Source organism: Strongylocentrotus purpuratus, unplaced genomic scaffold (genome assembly GCF_000002235.5).
Source record: "Strongylocentrotus purpuratus isolate Spur 01 unplaced genomic scaffold, Spur_5.0 spur5_contig_847, whole genome shotgun sequence".
Lineage (NCBI taxonomy): Eukaryota > Metazoa > Echinodermata > Echinoidea > Camarodonta > Strongylocentrotidae > Strongylocentrotus > Strongylocentrotus purpuratus.
The window spans coordinates 1,962,315-1,987,373 of record NW_022145554.1 but is presented as its reverse complement, the minus strand read 5'-3'; the positions used below and the strand labels follow the sequence as shown (position 1 = coordinate 1,987,373).

The 25,059-nt window shown below is 38.7% G+C and overlaps 2 protein-coding genes and 2 pseudogenes across 2 annotated transcripts; 1 reads left to right on the top strand and 3 right to left on the bottom strand.

Moving 5' to 3' along the window:
* Nucleotides 1-758: 758 nt before the first annotated feature.
* On the top strand, nt 759-1,625 carry LOC115926959 (annotated as a pseudogene).
* Nucleotides 1,626-5,065: 3,440 nt separating this feature from the next.
* LOC115927322 lies at nt 5,066-7,227 on the bottom strand (annotated as a pseudogene).
* A 1,895-nt stretch (nt 7,228-9,122) lies between these two features.
* Nucleotides 9,123-18,135, bottom strand: LOC115918051 (leukocyte elastase inhibitor-like). Its single transcript, XM_030993093.1, has 2 exons — nt 17,807-18,135; nt 9,123-11,845 (listed from the first exon to the last, which is right to left on the bottom strand). Exons 1-2 carry the CDS (start codon nt 18,118-18,120, stop codon nt 10,972-10,974), a joined length of 1,188 nt encoding a protein of 395 aa, XP_030848953.1. The 5' UTR covers nt 18,121-18,135; the 3' UTR covers nt 9,123-10,971.
* A 4,126-nt stretch (nt 18,136-22,261) lies between these two features.
* Nucleotides 22,262-25,059, bottom strand: LOC115917949 (leukocyte elastase inhibitor-like). Its single transcript, XM_003730927.3, has 2 exons — nt 24,993-25,059; nt 22,262-24,417 (listed from the first exon to the last, which is right to left on the bottom strand). Exons 1-2 carry the CDS (start codon nt 25,016-25,018, stop codon nt 23,217-23,219), a joined length of 1,227 nt encoding a protein of 408 aa, XP_003730975.1. The 5' UTR covers nt 25,019-25,059; the 3' UTR covers nt 22,262-23,216.

Sequence of the window (25,059 nt, the reverse complement as noted above, 5' to 3'; positions counted from 1 at the left end):
GGTCGCGCAATGCACGTAGACTGCTAAGAGACTGCATTGCGTGCAATCTCTATGGAAAGAATTAGCACACAACATCGGGTGCGCGATCAGACACCCTGACTACTACTAGATCTAAGCATTTTCAGCAACTTAACAAACATGTTTATGAATAATTTCACGTACCCTTTTTGTTCTTGCTGTCAGCGAGTTTTGCATTTGATAAATTGAAATCTTGGGAGAGTTTCTTTAGCCATTTTTGTCTTGTTTGGAATTGTCTTGTCTTGTATGAAAATACCGAACAAATCTTCGCACACTTACGGTATCCTCGATCGCTCAAACCATTTCACCAAGACTGAACTATTTTTCCGGTAACCATGGTAACTGGGATTTTAGAACTATTTTTTTAGAACTATTTTACCGGTAACCATGGTTACTGGGATTTTAGAACTAATTTTTAAAACTATTACATGGGTTTGGAATTTTACCGGGAATTTTACAGGAATAGTTAAAGTTTATGAATGCAATTTCGACCAATCAGATGGCTGGATTTCTTAAGTGAGGTATATAATGAGAAATATGAAATGGTAGGCACTATTTTATTGAGTTCAATTTCAATACACCAGTTTACGGTTACATCAGTGCGCATGCGCAGACATGTAATTGGCTTTGAGACAAAGCCAATGACCTGAGTTCAGTGGTATTTATGCGTAAATTAAGATTGCGCCCATGCAAATGATGATGTGCGCGCACAACGCAGCGCGTAGGAAGTGATATCATAGCAATTCAAGAACGCCGGTACCCCTCAGTTTTTTTCAAGTTCTTGGCCTGTCTGCCGACCAAAAATCATCCAAAATGAACAGCTGTGCAAAGATCTGTTCTTCTGCTTCACAAGCTCTGATTGCAAGGATTTCAAGAGCAATTGCCAGACCCTCTGTGCAGCAACTAGCAATACAGATGTCAGTTCAAAGAGGACACTAGCCTCATACAGCAGCCTAGCAGGGCTTAGCAGTGCAATGAGTGTAAAGAGTCCAGAGACACTTGTTAGTCAAATTGTGAGCCGTGGCTTCCAGACGTCTGTACCACAACGTGATGTAGAAGCCGCAGGTAAGTTCATCGGCGCAGGTGCTGCCACCGTAGGACTCGCTGGCTCAGGAGCTGGTATCGGAACAGTTTTCGGAAGCTTGATCATCGGCTATGCCCGCAACCCATCACTCAAGCAACAGCTATTCACATACGCCATCCTTGGCTTTGCCCTCTCAGAAGCCATGGGTCTCTTCTGTCTTATGATGGCTTTCCTGATTCTCTTTGCATTGTGAGCAGCATTGTTCAATAGCTTTGTTGTACACAGTTCAGCCATGCCCATTTGTTTCATAAGTATATAAAATATTAGAGACCATATTGTGAATTACATTCTGCTTGATTGGTCTTCAAAGAGAGAGAGTTCTAGTGAATGTTCTGAAAAGAAATGATTGCGAGTTCTGTGTAAATTTTATAGCATTGGCTATTGACAAGACAAATTATATGATTTTCCCAAAATAACTGTTATGTTACCGAGGCATAGCCTTGTTGACCAATCAATGCACCGATGTCCTCCACATATTTAAATTAATACTTTCTGGACATGCAGTGCTTCATGACTGTTGACTGCATGGGCAGCAATTGTTTGAAAAACATCTTCAATGAATTGTGTTCTGTGCTGTCACATTTGTTACAGTTTCTTTACATTGTTGTTTTGTAACATCAATCTTCACTCTTGTAGGGAAATGCTCAGTCAGGGAGGGGGGGGGGGGCTAGTAGTCAGGTCAAGATATGGTTTGACCCAAAAAAAATTGCAACAAAAGGTTTTTCAACGGTTTCTAGTAGTATTTGACCTCAGGAATAACATACTAAAAGTCGACCAAAATCGAAGGTTCAGAAAGCTATTATTTTCAAGATGGCGTCCAAGATGGCCGCCGATACCTAGAAATGGCCATTAATCACTTATTATCCATCCTAGAGACATAATTTTAGTGTCTATCCCATGGTTTTGGGGGTCAGAGAATCCATTGAGATAAGTAGGAATGGTTTGTAATGGTCTAGGAAACCCCCAAATCCAAGATGGCGTCCAAAATGGCCGCCATAACATAAAAATGGCTATAAGTCACTTATTATCCATCCGAGAGACATAATTGGGGTGTCTATGCTATGGTTTTCGGGGTCATAGAAACCATTAGGATAAGTTAGAACGTTAAGCAGTGGTTCAGGGAACCACGAAATCCAATATGGCGTCCAAAGGGCCACAAAACCACTAATATTTCTCAATAGAGGGCGCACTTTATAATCAGGAAATGAACTTATAATGTTTGTCTCACCCTTATGGTGTCATCGGCCCCACCCCCCCCCCCCCCCAGCAAGAGGGTCAATTCAATTTTTGACAGGTCATTGTCAACAATGAGAGAGTGACCGAGGGAGGGGGTGTGACAAAGACAAAGTAACAACTTACTACTAATATCTAGACACACATTTATAATACCTACCATACAATTAAAAATGTTTAAAACCTCGTGTTGTTCATGTGATCTTACAGCGCATACACATGCAGATCTTCATGTTCCTTCATTTTGATGAGGAATGTACTTTAGTAAGGAAAAATCATCTTCTGCTCCACTATCAAGTGACTCGTTATATAGATTGCGGCATTCATCAAGTTGGCAAGGTATACACACACACTGTTACATGGTAGTCCGTAACATATGCGGGTACAGCAACGTATGCCACAAGCAGTACAGGAGTTGCAATGAATCAACTTATCAAGAAGATTACTAGGTACAGCCTCCGTATTCAACATTATTGTCCTCTAATTTCCAGCCCCAGTATGTGACATCCATGTCTTATAATTCACTCTCTATCCACGCCATGACTTGGTAGTATGTTCTGAGGGAGTGGAAGTCGGCGGAGGCTGGCGTAGGAGGGAGTCGCATTGGCAATTTTCTTGATAAGCAAGTTGTATCGTAATGATGCAACTGAGTCACTTCAGCTACAGCAGCAACCAGACATGAAAGACATTGCTTTGATACCAAGTTCCTCAATTAGTTCCTGTGGCTGACTTAATTGGAAGAAGGAATGTACTAGCACTGGGTTTTTATGTGGGGCTGTATTTCACAAGCTTCTGGAAGACTGCTCTCTTTCCGATTCCGATCATCCTGGAAGTCGAATCGCAACCAGTGTAGGCATGTCGAAAAAGTAGTTGTGAGCATAGATCTTTACCCAGGTCCAATTTCAACGAACTGATTAATGTTATACACCTTCGGAGCCTTGCATTGCTCCATTGTAAGAGTTGAAGTATAGTTCTCTGCTATCTTCATCCGCGTAATGCAAGCGAAACACCAATAGGTCAGTGCCTTCAGTAGACTGACGACGATGGCGTACGATATTATATATGTATAGCCGATATATTTCCTGTATAATTCCCTTGGCACTCTACTGCGGTCCAAATACCTTGTGCGGTGATACAGTCTGTTGGTGCAGTACTGCCATTATCAGAAGACAGTTGCAAACTGATCTAAGAAATGTGGTCTCGGTTTATAAAGACGATTAAAGAGTGATTTTATTTTTAGCATGGGCGCAATCTTAATTTACGCATAAATACATGACCTCTAGGTCACTGGCTTTGTTTTCAAAGCCGATAAAATGGCGCCCCTAACCGTAAACTGGTGTAATGCTTTGAAACTTTCCTTTAAAGGTGTCCTTTTTTGTTGGTGCTCCCCCCCCCCCCTCCCCCAAACCATGGAAGTCGGTCCGCCGCCCCTGCCTACGATCCTCGCCAAATGCATACAAATGAATAGCTTGAGTGCAATATTAAGATGGAAAAAGACATTTATGGAGGGAAAATGAAGAAAAAAAGAAAACACAGAAAAAACCGTTGAAATGCAGTATATAAAAGAAACAAGAAAAAATGCCAGAGACGATGTGGTGTTAGGTTTCGAAAGGGGAAGATACAGACAGACATTATTTTTTGTAGAGAAAAATTTCCATTTTAAAACTACATTTTTTTTAGATTCAAGATAAACAATGACATCACATTAAAATATATTTCAAATATTCACCAGTAGAGCCACTGGATATTAATTGAATTCAGTTGATTCGATTTCTTTCAGTTCATTATGCTTTAATTGTACGTGCCTACGAGGCTATTGCTAAACAGCCGGATCGCGGGGCGGCGTGCTGGCCGAAAATTACCACAATCTTTTGTACGGTGGGTGTCTTCGAGGATGTTAAATCCGGGGCAACTTTGGTCCTCATGGGATTTGTTTCCCGATTCCAGGCGCCGTGACCCGACTGATTCGTAAAAGCCTATAGGACAGAATTCTGAAGACTCGCAGGTACATTTTGACGATTCAAACACATAAACTAAAAAAATGAACATAGCCTATATGAAGCATTATGAACATATGGACATCGTTTGTTTCGGTATATCTACACGTACACGCCGAGTTTTTCATTTTCCATGATATATAATCAAGATATATATATAGTTTGATTCAATTTTTGTCAGTGGGCACAAGGTTATATCATCCGGCATACCGTTAAAATATTTACACACATAATAAGTTCTGTAAATGAGCAATAAAGTATCCGTCAAGTTCAACAAAGCTACTTAATATGTAAATGGGATTTTCAGATATTTACTTTTGAATTTTAGTCAGGTACCTACTTTTTATTTTTTATGACGCATTCTTCCAATAAAAATTCCATGGGCTGGCTAATGTGTAAAAAAGGGAGTACCGTTTATGAATAATCTTTATACCCAAAATAATAATATGTCAAGAATATAGTTTGCTATGCGTTTGTTATGTAACCCTTGTAAAATTACAATACATTGTTGTAGTTTTTTTGTTCTTCAAACACTCGCATATTTTTTTATCCTATGCATTTGTCTTTGTTAATACTGTTGAATAACTTCAAATTTTGGGTTCTATGTTTAGTGTGTTGTATAGCAATAATTAAAACCAATATAACCAGTCTGTGGTAATCGGCATACGATAGCAGTGACCTCTACCCATCAACTATTACTTGATTCTCGTCTGAAGAAAAAGAAACATGGGTATCAAAACGTAAGAAACATTTATATTATGACGTCATGGCCTGATTAATAAACAGTTTATCTCTCCAAAGTAATAGATTATGTTTACAAGCTTATAGAGTTGATTGCATGCACACTGTAGAATAAACAAAGGAATTAATCAATACTATGCTATTTGCGTGGCTCAGAAAACATCGTAATGAACGAAAAGTCTTTGATTTTGTTAATTCGATTAAACTGCCAAAACAGAAAATGTAATTATTTTTATAGCGTGGACATGGGGGTCAAAATGTATGAGGGATCCATCATTCGTCCCATGAAAAGGACCGATTTCGTCGACGGGTGACGAATCATGAAGAGAAATGGGTGGTCTGCTCGAAACAGGATCGGCTTCTCACGTTCTCCTGGTGGACAGAGTGACATCATCGCATTCATCCCAAAAGCCGTTGCAGCAGCTGCCTCACTCCCTTCCTCATTGATATCAACGAAGGCCTTGTGGATGACGGCAGAGATGTGAAACTCTCTATCTCCTGAGATGCCTTCGAAGTTAGCCCTATCCTCATCAAAAGCGTCGGGCATTCCCATTCGTTGCAAAACCTCCTTCAGTTGGAATGTTGCTTCTAGTTTGAACTTTGGTAATAGTACGTTCACTTCTCTCCATTCGAGCCCTGCGTCCCAGGATTGCAGGACGTCCACAGAGAGCTTCGTCTCAAGTTGACCAAGGCCATCATCTTTGGTGGGAAGAGCAATCAATAGACTCAGATTGTGGCCTTCATAAGGCAGCTCTAGCACAAGACAGTCATTGGTTTTGTCAACAGCCAAATCAAATCTTCCCTTTAGACTCATAAGACTCACCGGAACCTTCTTTCTCTTGAAAACCTTCTTTCTCATATCGAAAACCTTGAATTTATCCTTTTTAGTATTGTGGGCACGAAATGTTGATTTCCAGTTCGCCTTGAAATAAATGGCATTCACCAGGACAAGGCGTGTGAGATCATTTAGGATTCCAGGAGCAATCAGGTTTTTTATTTTATCCTCGGTCTGCTTTGAAACCCAATCATTGATTGATTGAGTGGCAATTGGAGCTTCAAAGTTATTTACCGCCTCTATGGCTGCTCCATAATAGGAAGCAGTTCCTTCAAGAAATGACTGAACGAAGTTATAGCCAGATTTGCCATATAGCCTGTAGGCGCAATGAATTTGGGAATCGTAATTTGTTTGGTAAAGCAAGTTGTTTAGCTCTTTGAGTGTTCCATGAAGTTGATCTTGGTCTATCTGATTGAAACGGAAGACATCAGCGATTTGAGTTGCTGTATCACCTCGGGCTCCTAGCTGTGTCATAGCCAGAGCGGTCGATATGCTGAGAGGGGAGAAGAACAGATTTTTACCTCTCCGTTCATCTTGAAGAGTTTGATAAAGATCCAGGGCGAATCCGATGTTCGCATTTGAAAGCTGGACCAGTTTCCCAGTGATGTATCTTGCTGCTTAGAGAATGCCATGTCTCTGATATATTCTGACCTGTGGATAATTATGGAGAAAGCACGGTTTGTTGATTGGTAACGTGCAACCGTCCAGGGGAACCTGCTTTTTCAAATCCCAAAAGTGTGAAATTGAGGAATCATGCCTTTCCAAAAGGGCATTATAATCGTATAATCGATTTGGTTTCAACCCATGATCTTTTGGATTAAAGACGATTACGTAATTAACAGAACCAAGAAGTCTATTAAGATAAAAACGTTGTCCAGGCTAATTGCTCCAAAGCATGAATACATGATGTATATGTGTTAAAGCCTAGTACTTGCGTCATTTGTTGCGTGCTCAAAATTTCATCCTAAAGCTGACAAGATCAAACATTATTGTCAGATATAATGATAATGATAGCCCGTTCTTGTATAGCGCATAACACATTATGATATAAAGTCTCCAAGCGCTTCCAAAGAGCTTTGCAAACATTACACCTAGCTTTTGCTGCGGCAGCCGTTATCACTTTGTATCACCCTCTAATCATATGATATTTTGTAATGACAAACATTCACGATGATGCTCTCCCTTTATCTTAACAGTATATTATTATAAGTGAACATAATATTCGTGTATTTACCCACATACAACAGCACAACTCACTTCAAAATGCAACGTGTGTAGTCAAAGTTATTATAGGCCGACTACTAAATGGCCCAACTACATGTACGACTCATAATATATTTACAAAATTTCATTCGTCATGATCACATGATATACATAAAAGGATGTCAGGATCAAACGACCATGTCCCCTTCCTGTCATTGTTCGTTATCATACCATGAGTGATAATGTACTAGCTAAGGGAGGGTTTGAGTGAGCGAAGTGAGAGCCTTCATTTTTCTCCTCAATACTGCTTACAGAGGTCAGAGCTCATATCGCACAACTAGGTTTTACGATGTGCACTTTCAACTTATCCCCTCTCTCAAGCTATTTCTTATTAGGCTTTGATAGTTAATGATTACCCATTCACCAATACGTTTCAGTGAGAAATATGAAATGGTAGGCACTATTTTATTGACTTCAATTTCAATACACCAGTTTACGGTTACATCAGTGCGCATGCGCAGACATGTAATTGGCTTTGAGACAAAGCCAATGACCTGAGGTCAGTGATATGGGCGCAATTTTAATTTACGCATAAATACATCACCTCTAGGTCATTGGCTTTGTTTTCAAAGCCTATTAAAATGGTGCCCCTAACCATAAACTGGTGTAATGCTTTGAAACTTTCCTTTGAAGGTGCCATTTTTTGTTGGTGCTTCCCCCCCCCCCCCTCCCCCAAACCATGGAAGTCGGTCCGCCGCCCCTGCCTACGATCCTCGCCAAATGCATACAAATGAATAGCTTGAGTGAAATATTAAGAGGGAAAAAAGACATTTATGGAGGGAAAATGAAGAGAAAAAGAAAACACAGAAAAAAACCGTTGAAATAGAGTATATAAAAGAAACAAGAAAGAATACCAGAGACGATGTGGTGTTAGGTTTTGAAAGGGGAAGATACAGACAGACATTATTTTTTGTAGAGAAAAAATTCCATTTTAAAACTACATTTTATTAGATTCAAGATAAACAATGACATTACATTAAAGTATCTTTCAAATATTCACCAGTAGAGCCACCGGATATTAATTGAATTCAGTTGATTCGATTTCTTTCAGTTCATTATGCATATTGTACATACCTATAAGGCTTTTGCTAAACAGCCGGATCGCGGGGCGGCGTGCTGGCCGAAAATTACCACAATCTTTTGTACGGTGGGTGTCTTCGAGGATGTTGAATCCAGGGCAACTTTGGTCCTCATGGGATGTGTTTCCCGATTCCAGGCGCCGTGACCCGACTGATTCGTAAAAGCCTATAGGACAGAATTCTTAAGACTCGCAGGTACATCTTGACGATTCAAACACATAAACTAGTAAATGAACATAATTATATGAAGCATTATGAACATTATGGCCATCGTTTGTTTCGGTATATCTACACGTACACGCTGAGTTTTCATCCTTCCATGATATGATATGCAAGATACAAAATGTATATAATTTGATTCAATTTTTGTCAGTGGGTACTAGGTTCAATGATCATACCTTTCAAATAATTACACACGTTATACATTCTGTATAATGACCAATAAAGTATCGAATTCAACAAAGCTACTTAATATGTAATATATAGTTAATGATTACCCATCCACCAATACGTTTTAGTTAGAAATATGAGATGGTAGGCGCTATTTATTGAGTTCTATGTTGTTGTTTTTGGCTTTGAGACTTTTCTTTGTAGGTTCCCTTTTTTGTTGGTGCTCCCCCCCCCCTCCCCCAAACCATGGAAGTCGATCCGCCGCCCCTGCCTACGATCCTCACCAAATGCATACAAATGAATAGCTTGAGTGAAATATTAAGAGGGAAAAAGACATTTATGGAGGGAAAATGAAGAGAAAAAGAAAGCAAAGAAAAAAAAACCCATTGAAATATATAAAAGAAACAGGAAAGAATGCCAGAGACGATGTGGTGTTAGGTTTCGAAAGGGGAAGATACAGACAAACATTTTGCACAGAAAAATTTCCATTTTAAAACTACATTTTATTAGATTCAAGATAAACAATGATATTACATTAAAATATCTTTCAAATATTCTCCAGTAGAGCCACCGGATATTAATTGAATTCAGTTGATTCGATTTCTTTCAGTTCATAATGCTTCAATTGTACATGCCTACAAGGCTATTGCTAAACAGCCGGATCGCGGGGCGGCGTGCTGGCTGTAAATTCCACAATCTTTTGTACGGTGTCTTCAAGTATGTTGAATCCGGGGCAACTGTAGTCCTAATGGGATTCGTTTCCCGATTCCAGGCGTCGTGACCCGACTGATTCGTAAAAGCCTATAGGACAGAATTCTGAAGACTCGCAGGTACATTTTGACGATTCAAACACATAAACTAAAAAATGAACAAAGCCTATATGAAGCATTATGGACATACGGACATCGTTTGTTTCGGTATATCTACACGTACACGCTAAGTTTTTCATTTTTCCATGATATATATATTCAAGATATATATAGTTTGATTCAGTTTTTGTCAGTGGGCACAAGGTTATATCATCCGGCATACCGTTCAAATATTTACACACATAATAAATTCTGTAAATGAACAATAAAGTATCCGTCAAGTTCAACAAAGCTACTTAATATGTAAATGAGATTTTCAGGTATTTACTTTTGAATTTTAGTCAGGTACCTACTTTTTTATTTTTTTATGACGCATTCTTTCAATAAAAATTCCATGGGCTGGCTAATATGTAAAAAAGGGAGAACCGTATATGAATAATCTTTTTACCCAAAATAATAATAATATGTCAAGAATATAGTTTGCTATGCGCTTGTTATGTAACCCCTTAGTTGTTAAATTACAATACATTGTTGTATATATTTATTTTTCAATCACTCGCATATTTTTTTATCCTATGCATTTGCCCTTGTTAATACTGTTGGATAATTTCAAATGTGGGGTTCTATGTTTAGTGTTGTATAGCAATAATTAAAACCAATATAACCAGTCTGTGGTAATCGGCATACGATAGCAGTGACCTCTACCCATCAACGATTACTTGATTCTCGTCTGAAGAAAAAGAGACAATGGGTATCATAACGTAAGAAACATTTATATTATGACGTCATGGCCTGATTAATAAACAGTTTATCTCTCAAAAGGAATAGATAATGGAAACAAGCTTATAGAGTTCATCCCAAAAGCATTTGTTGATTGTATACACAATATAGAATATATCAAGTAATTAATCAACACTAGGCTATTCGCGTGACTCAGAAAACGTCGAAATGAACGAAAAGTCTTTGATTTTGTTTATTCGAGTAAACTGCCAAAGCAGACAAATTTGATTAATTCTAAAGCGTGAAGTGTCTTTGATTTTGTTTCTTCGATTAAACTGCCCAAACAGACAAATTTGATTAATTTTAAAGCGTGGAAAGTCTTTGATTTTGTTTATTCGATTAAACTGCCAAAACGGACAAATTTGATTACTTCTAAGGCGTGGAAAGTCTTTGATTTTGCTTATTCGATTAAACTGCCAAAACAGAAAATGTAATAATTTTTAAAGCGTGAAGTGTCTTTGATTTTGTTTATTCGAGTAAACTGCCAAAGCAGACAAATTTGATTAATTCTAAAGCGTGAAGTGTCTTTGATTTTGTTTCTTCGATTAAACTGCCCAAACAGACAAATTTGATTAATTTTAAAGCGTGGAAAGTCTTTGATTTTGTTTATTCGATTAAACTGCCAAAACGGACAAATTTGATTACTTCTAAGGCGTGGAAAGTCTTTGATTTTGCTTATTCGATTAAACTGCCAAAACAGAAAATGTAATAATTTTTAAAGCGTGGACATGGCGGTCAAAATCTAGGATGGATCCATCATTCGCCCCATGAAAAGGACCGATTTCGTCGACCGGTGACGAATCATGAAGAGAAATGGGTGGTCTGCTCGAAACAGGATCGGCTTCTCACGTTCTATTCGTGGACCGCCTCCTGCCATCACAAAAGCCGTTGCAGCAGCTGCCTCACTCCCTTCCTCATTGACATTAATAAAGGCCTTGTGGATGACGGCAGAGATGTAAAACTCTCTTTCTTCACTTGAGATGCCTTTGAAGTTAGCCCTATCCTCATCAAAAGCGTCGGGCATTCCCATTCGTTTCAAAACCTCCTTCAGTTGGAATGTTGCTTCTAGTTTGAACTTTGGTAATAGCACGTTCACTCTTCTTGATTTGAGCCCTACGTCCCAGGATTGCAGGACGTCCACAGAGAGCTTCGTCTCAAGTTGACCAAGGCCATCATCTTTGGTGGGAAGAGCAATCAATAGACTCAGATTGTGGCTTTCATAAGGCAGCTCTAGCACAAGACAGTCATTTGTGTTGTCAACAGTCAAAGCAAATCTTCCCTTTTGACTCATAAGACTCACCGGAACCTTATACCTCTCATCGAAAACCTTGAATGTACATGTATCATGAGTAGTATTTTCGGCATAAAATTTAGATTTCCAGTTCGCCTTGAAATAAATGGCATTCACCAGGACAAGGCGTGTGAGATCATTTAGGGTTCCGGGAGCAATCAAGTTTTTTATTTTACCCTCGGTCTGCTTTGAGACCCAATCATTGATTGATTGAGTGGCAATTGGAGATGCAAAGTCATTTACCGCCTCAATGGCTGCTCCATAATAGAAAACAGTTCCTTCAAGAAATGACTGAACGAAGTTGTAGCCAGATTTGCCATAGAGCCTGTTGGCGGAATGAAGTTTGTAACCGGAATCTGTTTGGTAAAGCAAGTTGTTTAGTTCTTTGAATGTTCCATGAAGTTGATCTTGGTCTGTCTGATTGAAACGGAAGACATCAGCGATTTGAGTTGCTGTATCACCTCGGGCTCCTAGCTGTGTCATAGCCAGAGCGGTCGATATGCTGAGAGGGGAGAAGAACAGATTTTTACCTCTCCGTTCATCTTGAAGAGTTTGATAAAGATCCAGGGCGAATCCGATGTTAGCACTTGAAAGCTGCATCAGCTGCCCAGACGTATCTTGCTGCTTAGAGAATGCCATGTCTCTGATATATTCTGACCTGTGGATAATTATAGAGAAAGCACGGTTTGTTGATTAGTAAGCATGCAACCGTCCAGGGGGACCCGTTTTTCCAAATTCCCAAAGTGTGAAATTGAGGAATCATGCCTTTCCAAAAGGGCATTATAATTGTAAAGACGATTATGTTATTAAGAGAACCAAGAAGTCAAATAAAATAAAAACGTTATCCAGGCTAATTTCTCTCAAGCATAAATACATGATATTATATGTATGTGTGTAAAAGCCTAGTACTTGCGTCATTTGTTGCGTGCTCAAAATTTCATCCTAAAACTGACAAGATCAAACAGTTGTCAGATATAATGATAATAAAAACCCGTTCTTGTATAGCGCATAACACATTATGATATAAAGTCTCCATGCACTCCCAAAGAGCTTTGAAAACATTACACCTAGCTTTTGCTGCGGCAGCCATTATCACTTTGTATCACCCTCTGATCTAATCATATGATATTTTGTAATGACAAACATTCACGATGATGCTCTCCCTTAATATCTTAACAGTATATTATTATAAGTGAACATAATATTCGAATATTTACCCACATACAACAGCACAATTCCACTTCAAAATGCAACGTGTGTAGTCAAAGTTATTATAGGCCGACTACTAAATGGCCCAACTACATGTACGACTCATAATATATTTACAAAATTGCATCCGTCATGATCACATGATATACATAACAGGATGTCAAGATCAAACGACCATGTCCCCTTCCTGTCATTGTTCGTTATCACACCATGCGTGATAATGTACTAGCTAAGGGAGGGTTTGAGTGAGCGAAATGAGAGCCTTCATTTTTTTTCCTCAATACTGCTTACAGAGGTCAGAGCTCATATATCGCCCCTCTAGGTTTTACGATGTGCACCTTCAACTTATCCCCTCTCTCATGCTATTTCTTATTAGGCTTTGATAGTTAATGATTACCCATTCACCAATACGTTTCAGTGAGAAATATGAAATGGTAGGCATTATATACCTCACTTAAGAAATCCAGCCATCTGATTGGTCGAAATTGCATTCATAAACTTTAACTATTCCTGTAAAATTCCCGGTAAAATTCCAAACCCATGTAATAGTTCTAAAAAATAGATCTAAAATCCCAGTAACCATGGTTACCGGGAAAAAAGTTTAGTCTCGGTGAAATACCCATAGGTTTACATGTTAAAAAAATGGTCTGAGCGATCGAGGATACCGTACGTGTGCGATGAATTGGTCGGTAATTTCAATACAATTGAATCTCGATCGATCTTACCGACAATTTTATCTTGCATTGTTGACATGAAGACGAAAATATACTTCCAAAAACAACATCTGCCGATAGATCTTAATTTAAGTTCGTGTCAGTGCATTGCAAAAGTAAAAGAAGGGCCCGTTTAATAGAGCTGCCGCGAAGCATCCAGCACGCGAAGCCGTTTTCAATCCATTTTAATGTATATATCAGAGAAAACTGATAGAATTGGTATCAGTGCGCGATGGCTGAGCGGTCTAAGGCCGTGCTTTTAGTCACATCATCGTTGGTGCGCAAGAGATCGAATCCTCGACAAAAAAAAATTATTTTTTATTTTTTAGTCTACTCATACTACATAAAAAACAACCGTGCAGATTAACTAGATATTGTGGTGTCCCAAGTCGACTCATTTTTTTTTGGCATATAAAAGTATTAATGACTGCTTTAATATTCGAGAAATAGTTGTTTTTGTACGCTCTCGGGAAGGTTACAGTTGGGCTATTGCCCTCGGCACGCCTCGGGCAATAGCACAATTCTAACCTTCCCTTGAACGAATAAAAACAACTATTTCTCTCAAAGCAGTCATTAATACTATACTATTTTATTGAGTTCAATTTCAATACACCAGTTTACGGTTACATCATTGCGCATGCGCAGACATATAATTGGCTTTGAAACAAAGCCAATAACCTGAGGTCAGTGGTATGTATGCGTAAATTAAGATTGCGCCCATGCAAATGATGATGTGCGCGCACAACGCAGCGCGTAGGCAGTGATACCATCATAATTTGCATGGGCGCAATCTTAATTTACGCATAAATACATGACCTCTAGGTCATTGGCTTTGTTTTCAAAGCCAATTAAAATGGCGCCCCTAACCGTAAAACGGTGTAATGCTTTGAGACTTTCCTTTGAAGGTGCCCTTTTTTGTTGGTGCTCCCCCCCCCCCCCTCCCCCAAACCATGGAAGTCGATCCGCCGCCCCTGCCTACGATCCTCGCCAAATGCATACAAATGAATAGCTTAAGTGAAATATTAAGAGGGAAAAAAGACATTTATGGAGGGAAAATGAAGAGAAAAAGAAAACATAGAAAAAAACCGTTGAAATACAGTAAATAAAAGAAACAAGAAAGAATGCCAGAGTCGACGTGGTGTTAGGTTTCGAAAGGGGAAGATACAGGCAAACATTTTGCACAGAAAAATTTCCATTTTAAAACTACATTTTATTAGATTCAAGATAAACGATGATATTACATTAAAATATCTTTCAAATATTCTCCAGTAGAGCCACCGGATATTAATTGAATTCAGTTGATTCGATTTCTTTCAGTTCATAATGCTTTAATTGTACATGCCTACAAGGCTATTGCTAAACAGCCGGATCACGGGGCAGCGTGCTGGCCGAAAATTACCACAATCTTGTGTACGGTGTCTTCAAGTATGTTGAATCCGGGGCAACTGTGGTCCTCATGGGATGTGTTTCCCGATTCCAGGCGCTGTGACCCGACTGATTCGTAAAAGCCTATAGGACAGAATTCTGAAGACTCGCAGGTACATTTTGACGATTCAAACACATAAACTAATAAATGAACATATACGAATAGAATAGAATTTATTGACTCATTCGACCCCCGTCTGGGGTATGAGAGTACAACACATGTACATGTCATGATAATGATACATAATAAAGAATACAAACAAAGCTTAATAATACAAAGAATACAGAATACAACAAAACAACAATATAAAAGTATAACGATAAATAGGAATGATCTAAACCTAGCCTATGCTAAACATAAATACAATATTATACAATATGGCAAGCATACATGAAAAGTGGAGAATACCACATGAACAATCTAAATACAAACACGAAGAAAAAGAAAGATCAAAACAAAAAATTATTTTAAAAAAATACATTATTGTCTTAACTATATAAGAAATTATAAGTTTCATTTTTGTACATGTAAGTAAGTTGTGATTGGATTGTTAAGATTTATGCAGACTAACAAAATACGGCATAATCATCCATTGGACAAACAAAAACATAATGGAATATAATGTAATAAGACAAACAAAAACAAAAAGTATACTAACAACAAAATGAACAAAAGAACAAACAAACCATCAAAACTATACTTGACCTAAAGAAAGACTGTACTACAGATCAAGAATTGTTGGTTGCTTAATTAACCTACCACTTCGGGTTGTAACATTCCTTTTTATGGGTGACATATGATTGGATTGTTCAGATTTACCTGTATATAGACCAGCAAAATATGACATTATTATCCTTAAGAAGAGTACTAATTTCTTCAGCTGTCCTATACCGGAACATAAAAATAAATTCAACATGTGTGATGTGCAAGGGCGTTTAACTATTACTTTGCGACCTAAATATAACTCTCTTTCCTTTCAGAAAAAAGGGCATACAAAAACATAATAGAATTCATCACCAGACTCATGCATATCACAACATGGGCATTCAATACTAATTTCATTAACAGCTTCTTTGAATCTGTTATTATTAATTGGTAAATATACCTACATCTAAAACGGAGCTTTATGAACATACGGACATCGTTTGTTTCGGTATATCTACACGTACACGCTGAGTTGTTCATTTTTCCATATATATTCAAGATATATATAGTTTGATTCCATTTTTGTCAGTGGGCACAAGGTTATATGATCATACCGTTCAAATATTTACACACATAATACATTCTGTAAATGAGCAATAAAGTATCCGTCAAGTTCAACAAAGCTACTTAATATGTAAATGAGATTTCCGGTATTTACTTTAGAATTTTAGTCAGGTACCTATGTTTTTATTTTTTTATGACGCATTCTTCTAATAAAAATTCCATGGGCTGGCTAATATGTAAAAAAGGGAGAACCGTATATGAATAATCTTTTTACCCAAAATAATAATAATATTTCAAGAATATAGTTTGCTATGCGCTTGTTATGTAACCCCTTAGTTGTTAAATTACAATACATTGTTGTATATATTTATTTTTCAATCACTCGCATATTTTTTTTATCCTATGCATTTGCCCTTCTTAATACTGTTGGATAATTTCAAATTTTGGGTTCTTTGTTTAGTGTGTTGTATAGCAATAATTAAAACCAATATAACCAGTCTGTGGTAATCGGCATACGATAGCAGTGACCTCTACCCATCAACTATTACTTGATTCTCGTCTGAAGAAAAAGAGACAATGGGTATCATAACGTAAGAAACATTTATATTATGACGTCATGGCATGATTAATAAACAGTTTATCTCTCCAAAGTAATAGATTATGTTTACAAGCTTATAGAGTTGATTGCATGCACACTATAGAATAAACAAAGGAATTAATCAACACTAAGCTATTTGCGTGGCTCAGAAAACATCGTAATGAACGAAAAGTCTTTGATTTTGTTTATTGGAGTAAACTGCGAAAACAGACAAATGTAATTATTTATCAAAGCGTGGACGATCAAAATCTAGGAGGGATCCATCATTCGTCCCATGAAAAGGACCGATTTCGTCGTCCGGTGACGAATCATGAAGAGAAATGGGTGGTCTGCTCGAAACAGGATCGGCTTCTCACGTTCTCCTTGTGGAATTGAATAGCTCACATACCTCATCTCATCAGCCGTTGCAGCAGCTGCCTCACTCCCTTCCTCATTGATATCAACAAAGGCCTTGTGGATGACGGCAGAGATGTGTAACTCTCTATCACCTGAGATGCCTTCGAAGTTAGCCCTATCCTCATCAAAAGCGTCGGGCATTCCCATTCGTTGCAAAACCTCCTTCAGTTGGTATGTTGCTTCTAGTTTGAACTTTGGTAATAGTACGTCCACTTCTCTCCATTCGAGCCCTGCGTCCCAGGATTGCAGGACGTCCACAGAGAGCTTCGTCTCAAGTTGACCAAGGCTATCATCTTTGGTGGGAAGAGCAATCAATAGACTCAGATTGTTTTCTTCATAGGGCATCTCTAACACAAGACAGTCATTGGTTTTGTCAACAGCCAAATAAAATCTACTCTTTAGACTCATAAGACTAACCGGAACCTTCTTTCTCTTGAAAACCTTCTTTCTCATATCGAAAACCTTGAATTTATCCTTGTAGTATTTTTGGCACGAAATTCTGTTTTCCAGTTCGCCTTGAAATAGATGGCATTCACCAAGACAAGGCGTGTGAGATCATTTAGGATTCCTGGAGCAATCAGGTTTTTGATTTTATCTCCGGTCTGCTTTGAAACCCAATCATTGATTGATTGAGTGGCAGTTGGAGCTGCAAAGTTATTTACTGCCTCTATGGCTCCTCCATAATAGGAAGCACTTTCATCAAGAAATGACTGAACGAAGTATTTGCCATAGAGCCTGTTGGCGGAATGAAGTTTGTAACCGGAATCTGTTTGGTAAAGCAAGTTGTTTAGCTCTTTGAATGTTCCATGAAGTTGATCTTGGTCTACCTGATTGAAACGGAAGACATCAGCGATTTGAGTTGCTGTATCACCTCGGGCTCCTAGCTGTGTCATAGCCAGGGCGGTCGATATGCTGAGAGGGGAGAAGAACAGATTTGTACCTCTCCGTTCATCTTGAAGAGTTTGATAAAGATCCAGGGCGAATCCGATGTTCGCACTTGAAAGCTGGACCAGTTGCCCAGACGTATCTTGCTGCTTAGAGAATGCCATGTCTTTGATATATTCTGACCTGTGGATAATTACAGAGAAAGCACGGTTTGTTGATTAGTAGGCATGCAACCGTCCAGGGGGACCCGTTTTTCAAATCCCAAAAGTGTGAAATTGAGGAATCATGCCTTTCCAAAAGGGCATTATAATCGTATCATCGATTTGGTTTCAACCCATGATCTTTTGGATAAAAGACGATTACGTCATTAACAGAACCAAGAAGTCAAGTAAGATAAAAACGTTATCCAGGCTAATTAATTGCTCCCAAACATAAATACATGATATTATAGTATATGTGTAAAATCCTAGTACTTGCGTCATTTGTTGCGTGCTCAAAATTTCATCCTAAAACTGACAAGATCAAACAGTTGTCAGATATAATGATAATAATAGCCCGTTCGATAGCGCATAACACATTATGATATAAAGTCTCCAAGCGCTTCCAAAGAGCTTTGCAAACATTATACACCTAGCTTTTGCTGCGGCAGCCATTATCACTTTTTATCACCCTCTAATCATGTGCTATTTTGTAATGACAAACATTCACGATGATGCTCTCCCTTTATCTTAACAGTATATTATTATAAGTGAACATAATATTCGTATATTTACCCACATACAACAGCACAACTCACTTCAAAATGCAACGTGTGTAGTCAAAGTTATTATAGGCCTCCTACTAAATGGCCCAACTACATGTACGACTCATAATATAGTTACAAAATTGCATCCGTCATGATCACATGTTCACATGATCAGGGGCGGCGATCCCGGGGGGAGGGGGAACACGTCCCCCCCCCCCCCCTCAATTTTTGTAGGGGGGTCGTCCCCCCCCCCCGGAAAATTTGAAAAAGTGCTAAAAAATAATGTACAGCAAATACTGACTAAAGACTGCTATTGGGCTTTGGAGGGCCCAAGAGTGCGGCGTTTAGACAAATACAAATACAAAAATCTTCTAGCTCGGGAGCTATGCTCCCTCGCATAATATCCTTCAAAATGTAAATATTGTAAAAAGGTGAAGTGTGAAAAAAATATAATGTTTGTTTTCATACCCTAGGAATATAATTTTGTAATACAAAAACTTCAAAACCTGTGAGGGGGTAGTCACTTTCGTCACCTTCACCCCTCTCGTTCACTATGCTCACTCACTCGGGCTTGGGGCAGTTACCCCCCCCCCCCCCCCCCTCCCCACCCGATAACATTTAAACGTGGTTTATTTCTAATTCGATACCAGTGACTTATTTACAAATGTTGCTGAAATGGCATGATTTTCCCTGAGCTTCTGGGGGCTCCGCTCCCTGGACCCAACCAGTGCCCTAAGCGGTCCACCGGGTGCTCATCTGACCATATTCAAAAGCCTGAAACCCTGAGCTTCCGAGAGCTCTGCCCCCTAGATCCCGCCAAGGGACCTTCGCCCCCTGGACCCCATTCCGATTAGTGACCTGCATGCAAGTGTCACAAATAAGGTATCAAAATATGCTGATCTGACCCTAATTAAAGGGCTAAAAATTCTGAGCTCCATGGGGCTCCGCCCGTTGACCCCGCCGGGGCTTTGCCCCTAGAGCCCGCGCTAATTTACGTCCCACTTGATTTGCTCTATCTGATCGAAAATACTTAGATCCCCCCCCCCCCCCCCCCCCCCCCCCCCCCCCCCCCCCAACTTTGAAAAACGTTCCGCGGGGCCTGCAAGTAAAATGTAAGAGCGGTGGTGATGCGGATTTTTTTTCTCCCCCCCCCCCCAAAAAAAAAAAGTTTTTGCTCATTACGTCACTCTTCCCTCGTTCCCCGCATTTCGTTCCCCCCCCCCCCCCCCGGTCATGAAAAGAAATCGCCGCCCCTGCACATGATTACAGGATCTCAGGATCACGGGACCGTGTCCCCTTCCTGGCAAACCGCCAAAAAATACACGCACTAATCACACAGAAACCTCCCACCCACGCACAAATACAGACAATTACCAATATCGAGGAAGAAAATTGGATATTGTTGCAGTTTTTATATGCTTTGTTCGTTATCATACCATGCGCGATATGTACTGGCTGAGAGAGGGTTCGAGTAAGCGAAATGAGAGCCTTCATGTTTTTTCCTCAATACTGCTTACAGAGGTCAGAGTTCATATCGCACCTCTAGGTTTTACGATGTGCACCTTCAACTTATCCACTCTCTCATGCTATTTCTTATTAGGCTTTGATAGTTAATGATTTACCCATTCACCAATACGTTTCAGTGAGAAATATGAAATGGGAGGCACTATTTTATTGAGTTCAATTTCTCTGGCATGTTATTTGAATAATACTATTAATAAATACGACGACGTTTATTTTTTAAACTTTTTGAAATTCACAAGTCGACATTTTTCCTAGAAACATTCACGTTTACACTTTCACAGTCTTCTATTTTGCTTCTCTTCGACTATTCATGGATTCTAAATACCGTATTGTGTCTTCTTGATGACTTGTATACATTTCTCTCGGTTTCTGAGTACAATACTTGGTCGGGGAGAAGGACCATATCGGTTACGGGTGGCCCATTTCTTCTCCAGCAGTCACATGTTGCACTCAGAAGGCTGTTTATAACCAAAAAATCCGAAGGAATAATATCAATAAATCAACTACTCAATGGAGTAGAGCACAATATTTCCACCTCTAATAACTGCCCCTTTTATTTTTGACACATGCCCCTTTACCTTTCTAATAAATGCTCATTTTCCTTCTTATAAGTGCCCCTACCCCTTCTCATGATTACCAATTTTCATCTCTGATAAGTGCACCTTTTATTTTAAAATGTGCCTCTTTTCTTATTAATAAGAGCTACTTCCCCCTTTTCATAAAAGCCCCCTTTCATCTCCAATAAATGCCCCTATTAAAATCTGATGGGTGCCCCTTTTTCAACTAATGTACATTTTACTTTTATATAAGTGCCCCTTTTTAATTCTTATAAATGCCCCTATCAATCTATGATGGGTGCCCATTTCCCATTCTCATAAGTGTCTTTTTTCATTCCTTCCTCTTGTTTTAGGTGTGCCCCAACAGTGCTTACAACAAGAAGAATTCTACAGAAAATGAAAATGAAAACTTACAGAATCCTAAAAATCTGGATTACAAAAGAGAAATGTTTTAAGTCCCTTTTTTAATGAAGGGACAAATGGTGATTGCCTGAATATTAAGGGTAGTCTATTCCAATATTTAGATGCAGTTATAGTGAAAGTCCTATATCCAGCTAGTGGGTCACTGGAGAAAAAAAGACATTTATGGAGGGAAAATGAAGAGAAAAAGAAAACATAGAAAATAAAACCCGGTGAAATATATAAAAGAAACAAGAAAAAATGCCAGAGACGATGTTCATGATGGTGTTAGGTTTTGAAAGGGGAAGATACAGACAGACATTTTGTAGAGGAAAATTTCCATTTCAAAACTACATTTTATTTATCGAAAGGGGAAGATACAGACAGACATTTCGTAGAGAAAGATTTCCATTTTAAAACTACATTTTATTACATTCAAGATAAACAATGACATTACATTAACGTATCTTTCAAATATTCACCATTAGATCACCACCGGATATTAATTGAATTTAGTTGATTCGATTTCTTTCAGTTCATAATGCTTTAATTGTACATGCCTACAAGGCTATTGCTAAACAGCCGGATCGCGGGGCGGCGTGCTGGCTGTAAATTTCCACAATCTTGTGTACGGTGTCTCCAAGTATGTTGAATCAGGGTCAACTGTGGTCCTCATGGGATGTGTTTTCCGATTCCAGGGACCGTGACCCGACTGATTCGTAAAAGCCTATAGGACAGAATTCTGAAGAATCGCAGGTACATTTTGACGATTCAAACACATAAACTAAAAAATGAAAATAGCCTATATGAACATACGGACATCGCTTGTTTCGGTATATCTACACGTACACGCTGAGTTTTTCCTTCTTCCATGATATATATTCAAGATATATTGTTTGATTAAATTTTTGTCAGTGGGTACAAGGTTATATGATCATACCGTTCAAATATTTGCACACATAATAAATTCTGTAAATGAGCAATAAAGTATCCGTCAAGTTCAACAAAGCTACTTAATATGTAAATGGGATTTTCAGGTATTTACTTTTGAATTTTAGTCAGGTACCTATGTTTTTATTGTTTATGACGCATTCTTCCAATAAAAATTCCATGGGCTGGCTAATGTGTAAAAAAGGGAGTACCGTATAGGAATAATCTTTTTACCCAAAATAATAATAATATGTCAAGAATATAGTTTGCTACGCGCTTGTTATGTAACCCCTTAGTTGTTAAATTACAATACATTGTTGAAAAGAAGAAAAAAATCAATCACTCCCATATTTTTTAATCATACGCATTTTCCCTTGTTAATACTGTTGAATAATTTCAAATTTTGGGTTCTATGTTTAGTGTGTTGTATAGCAATAATTAAAACCAATATAACCAGTCTGTGGTAATCGGCATACGATAGCAGTGACCTCTATCCATCAACGATTACTTGATTCTCGTCTGAAGAAAAAGAGACAATGGGTATCATAACGTGAGAAACATTTATATTATGACGTCATGGCCTGATTAATAAACAGTTTATCTCTCAAAAGTAATAGATAATGGTAACAAGCTTATAGAGTTCATCCCAAAAGCATTTGTTGATTGTATACACAATATAGAATATATCAAGTAATTAATCAACACTAGGCTATTTGCGTGGCTCAGAAAACGTCGTAATGAACGAAAAGTCTTTGATTTTGTTTATTCGATTAAACTGCCAAAACAGACGAATTTGATTAATTCTAAAGCGTGAAGTGTCTTTGATTTTGTTTCTTCGATTAAACTTCCAAGACAGACAAATTTGATTACTTCTAAAGCGTGGAAAGTCTTTGATCTTGTTTATTCGATTAAACTGCCAAAACGGACAAATTTGATTACTTCTAAAGCGTGGAAAGTCTTTGATTTTGCTTATTCAATTAAACTGCCAAAACAGACAAATTTGATTACTTCTAAAGCGTGGAAAGTCTTTGATTTTGCTTATTCGATTAAACTGCCAAAACAGAAAATGTAATTATTTTCAAAGCGTGAACATGGCGGTCAAAATCTAGGAGGGATCCATCATTCGTCCCATGAAAAGGACCGATTTCGTCGACCGGTGACGAATCATGAAGAGAAATGGGTGGTCTGCTCGAAACAGGAACAGCTTCTTACGTTCACTTGGTAGAGGGCATCCGTCCAACATCATAACAGCCGTCGCAGCAGCTGCCTCACTCCCTTTCTCATTGATATAAACAGAGGCCTTGTGGATGACGGCAGAGATATGAAACTCTCTATCACCTGAGATGCCTTCGAAGTTAGCCCTATCCTCATCAAAAGCGTCGGGCATTCCCATTCGTTTCAAAACCTCCTTCAGTGGGAATGTTGCTTCTAGTTTGAACTTTGGTAATAGTACCTTCACTTTTCTTGATTTGAGCCCTGCGTCCCAGGATTGCAGGACGTCCACAGAGAGCTTCGTCTCAAGTTGACCAAGGCCATCATCTTTGGTGGGAAGAGCAATCAATAGACTCATATTGTGGCCTTTGTAAGGCATCTCTAGCACAAGACAGTCATTGGTGTTGTCAACAGCCAAAGCAAATCTTCCCTCTTGAATCATTAGACTCACCGGAACCTTCTCTCTCTCATCGAAAACCTTGAATGTATCCTGTGTAGTATCGAAGGTTAAAAATTCTGATTGCCAGTTCGCCTTGAAATAGATGGCATTCACCAGGACAAGGCGTGTTAGATCATTTAGGATTCCAGGAGCAATCAGGTTTTTGATTTTATCCTCGGTCTGCTTTGAGACCCAATCATTGATTGATTGAGTGGTAATTGGAGCTGCAAAGTTATTTACCGCCTCTATGGCTGCTCCATAATAGGAAGCACTTTCTTCAACAAATGACTGAACAAAGTTGTAGCCAGATTTGCCATAGAGCCTGTTGGCGGAATGAAGTTTGTAACCGGAATCTGTTTGGTAAAGCAAGTTGTTTAGCTCTTTGAATGTTCCATGAAGTTTATCTTGATCTATCTGATTGAAACGGAAGATATCAGCGATTTGAGTAGCTGTATCACCTCGGGCTCCTAGCTGTGTCATAGCCAGAGCGGTCGATATGCTGAGAGGGGAGAAGAACAGATTTGTACCTCTCCGTTCATCTTGAAGAGTTTGATAAAGATCCAGGGCGAATCCGATGTTCGCACTTGAAAGCTGGACCAGTTGCCCAGACGTATCTTGCTGCTCAGAGAATGCCATGTCTCTGATATATTCTGACCTGTGGATAATTATAGAGAAAGCACGGTTTGTTGATTGGTAACGTGCAACCGTCCAGGGGAACCTGTTTTTCAAATCCCAAATGTGTGAAATGGAGGAATCATGCCTTTCCAAAAGGGCATTATAATCGTATCATCGATTTGGTTTCAACCCATGATCTTTTGGATAAAAGACGATTACGTAATTAACAGAACCAAAAAGTCAAATAAGATTAAAACGTTATCCAGGCTAATTGCTCCCAAGCATGAATACATGATAGTATATGTATATGTGTAAAAGCCTAGTACTTGCGTCATTTGTTGCGTGCTCAAAATGTCATCCTAAAACTGACAAGATCAAACAGTTGTCAGATATAATGATAATAATAGCCCATTTCGATAGCGCATAATATAAAGTCTCCATGCGCTCCCAAAGAGCTTTGAAAACATTACACCTAGCTTTTGCTGCGGCAGCCATTATCACTTTGTATCACCCTCTAATCATGTGATATTTTGTAATGACAAACATTCACGATGATGCTCTCCCTTTATCTTAACAGTATATGATTATAAGTGAACATAATATTCGAATATTTACCCACATACAACAGCACAATTCCCCATTCAAAATGCAACGTGTGTAGTCAAAGTTATTATGGGCCTGC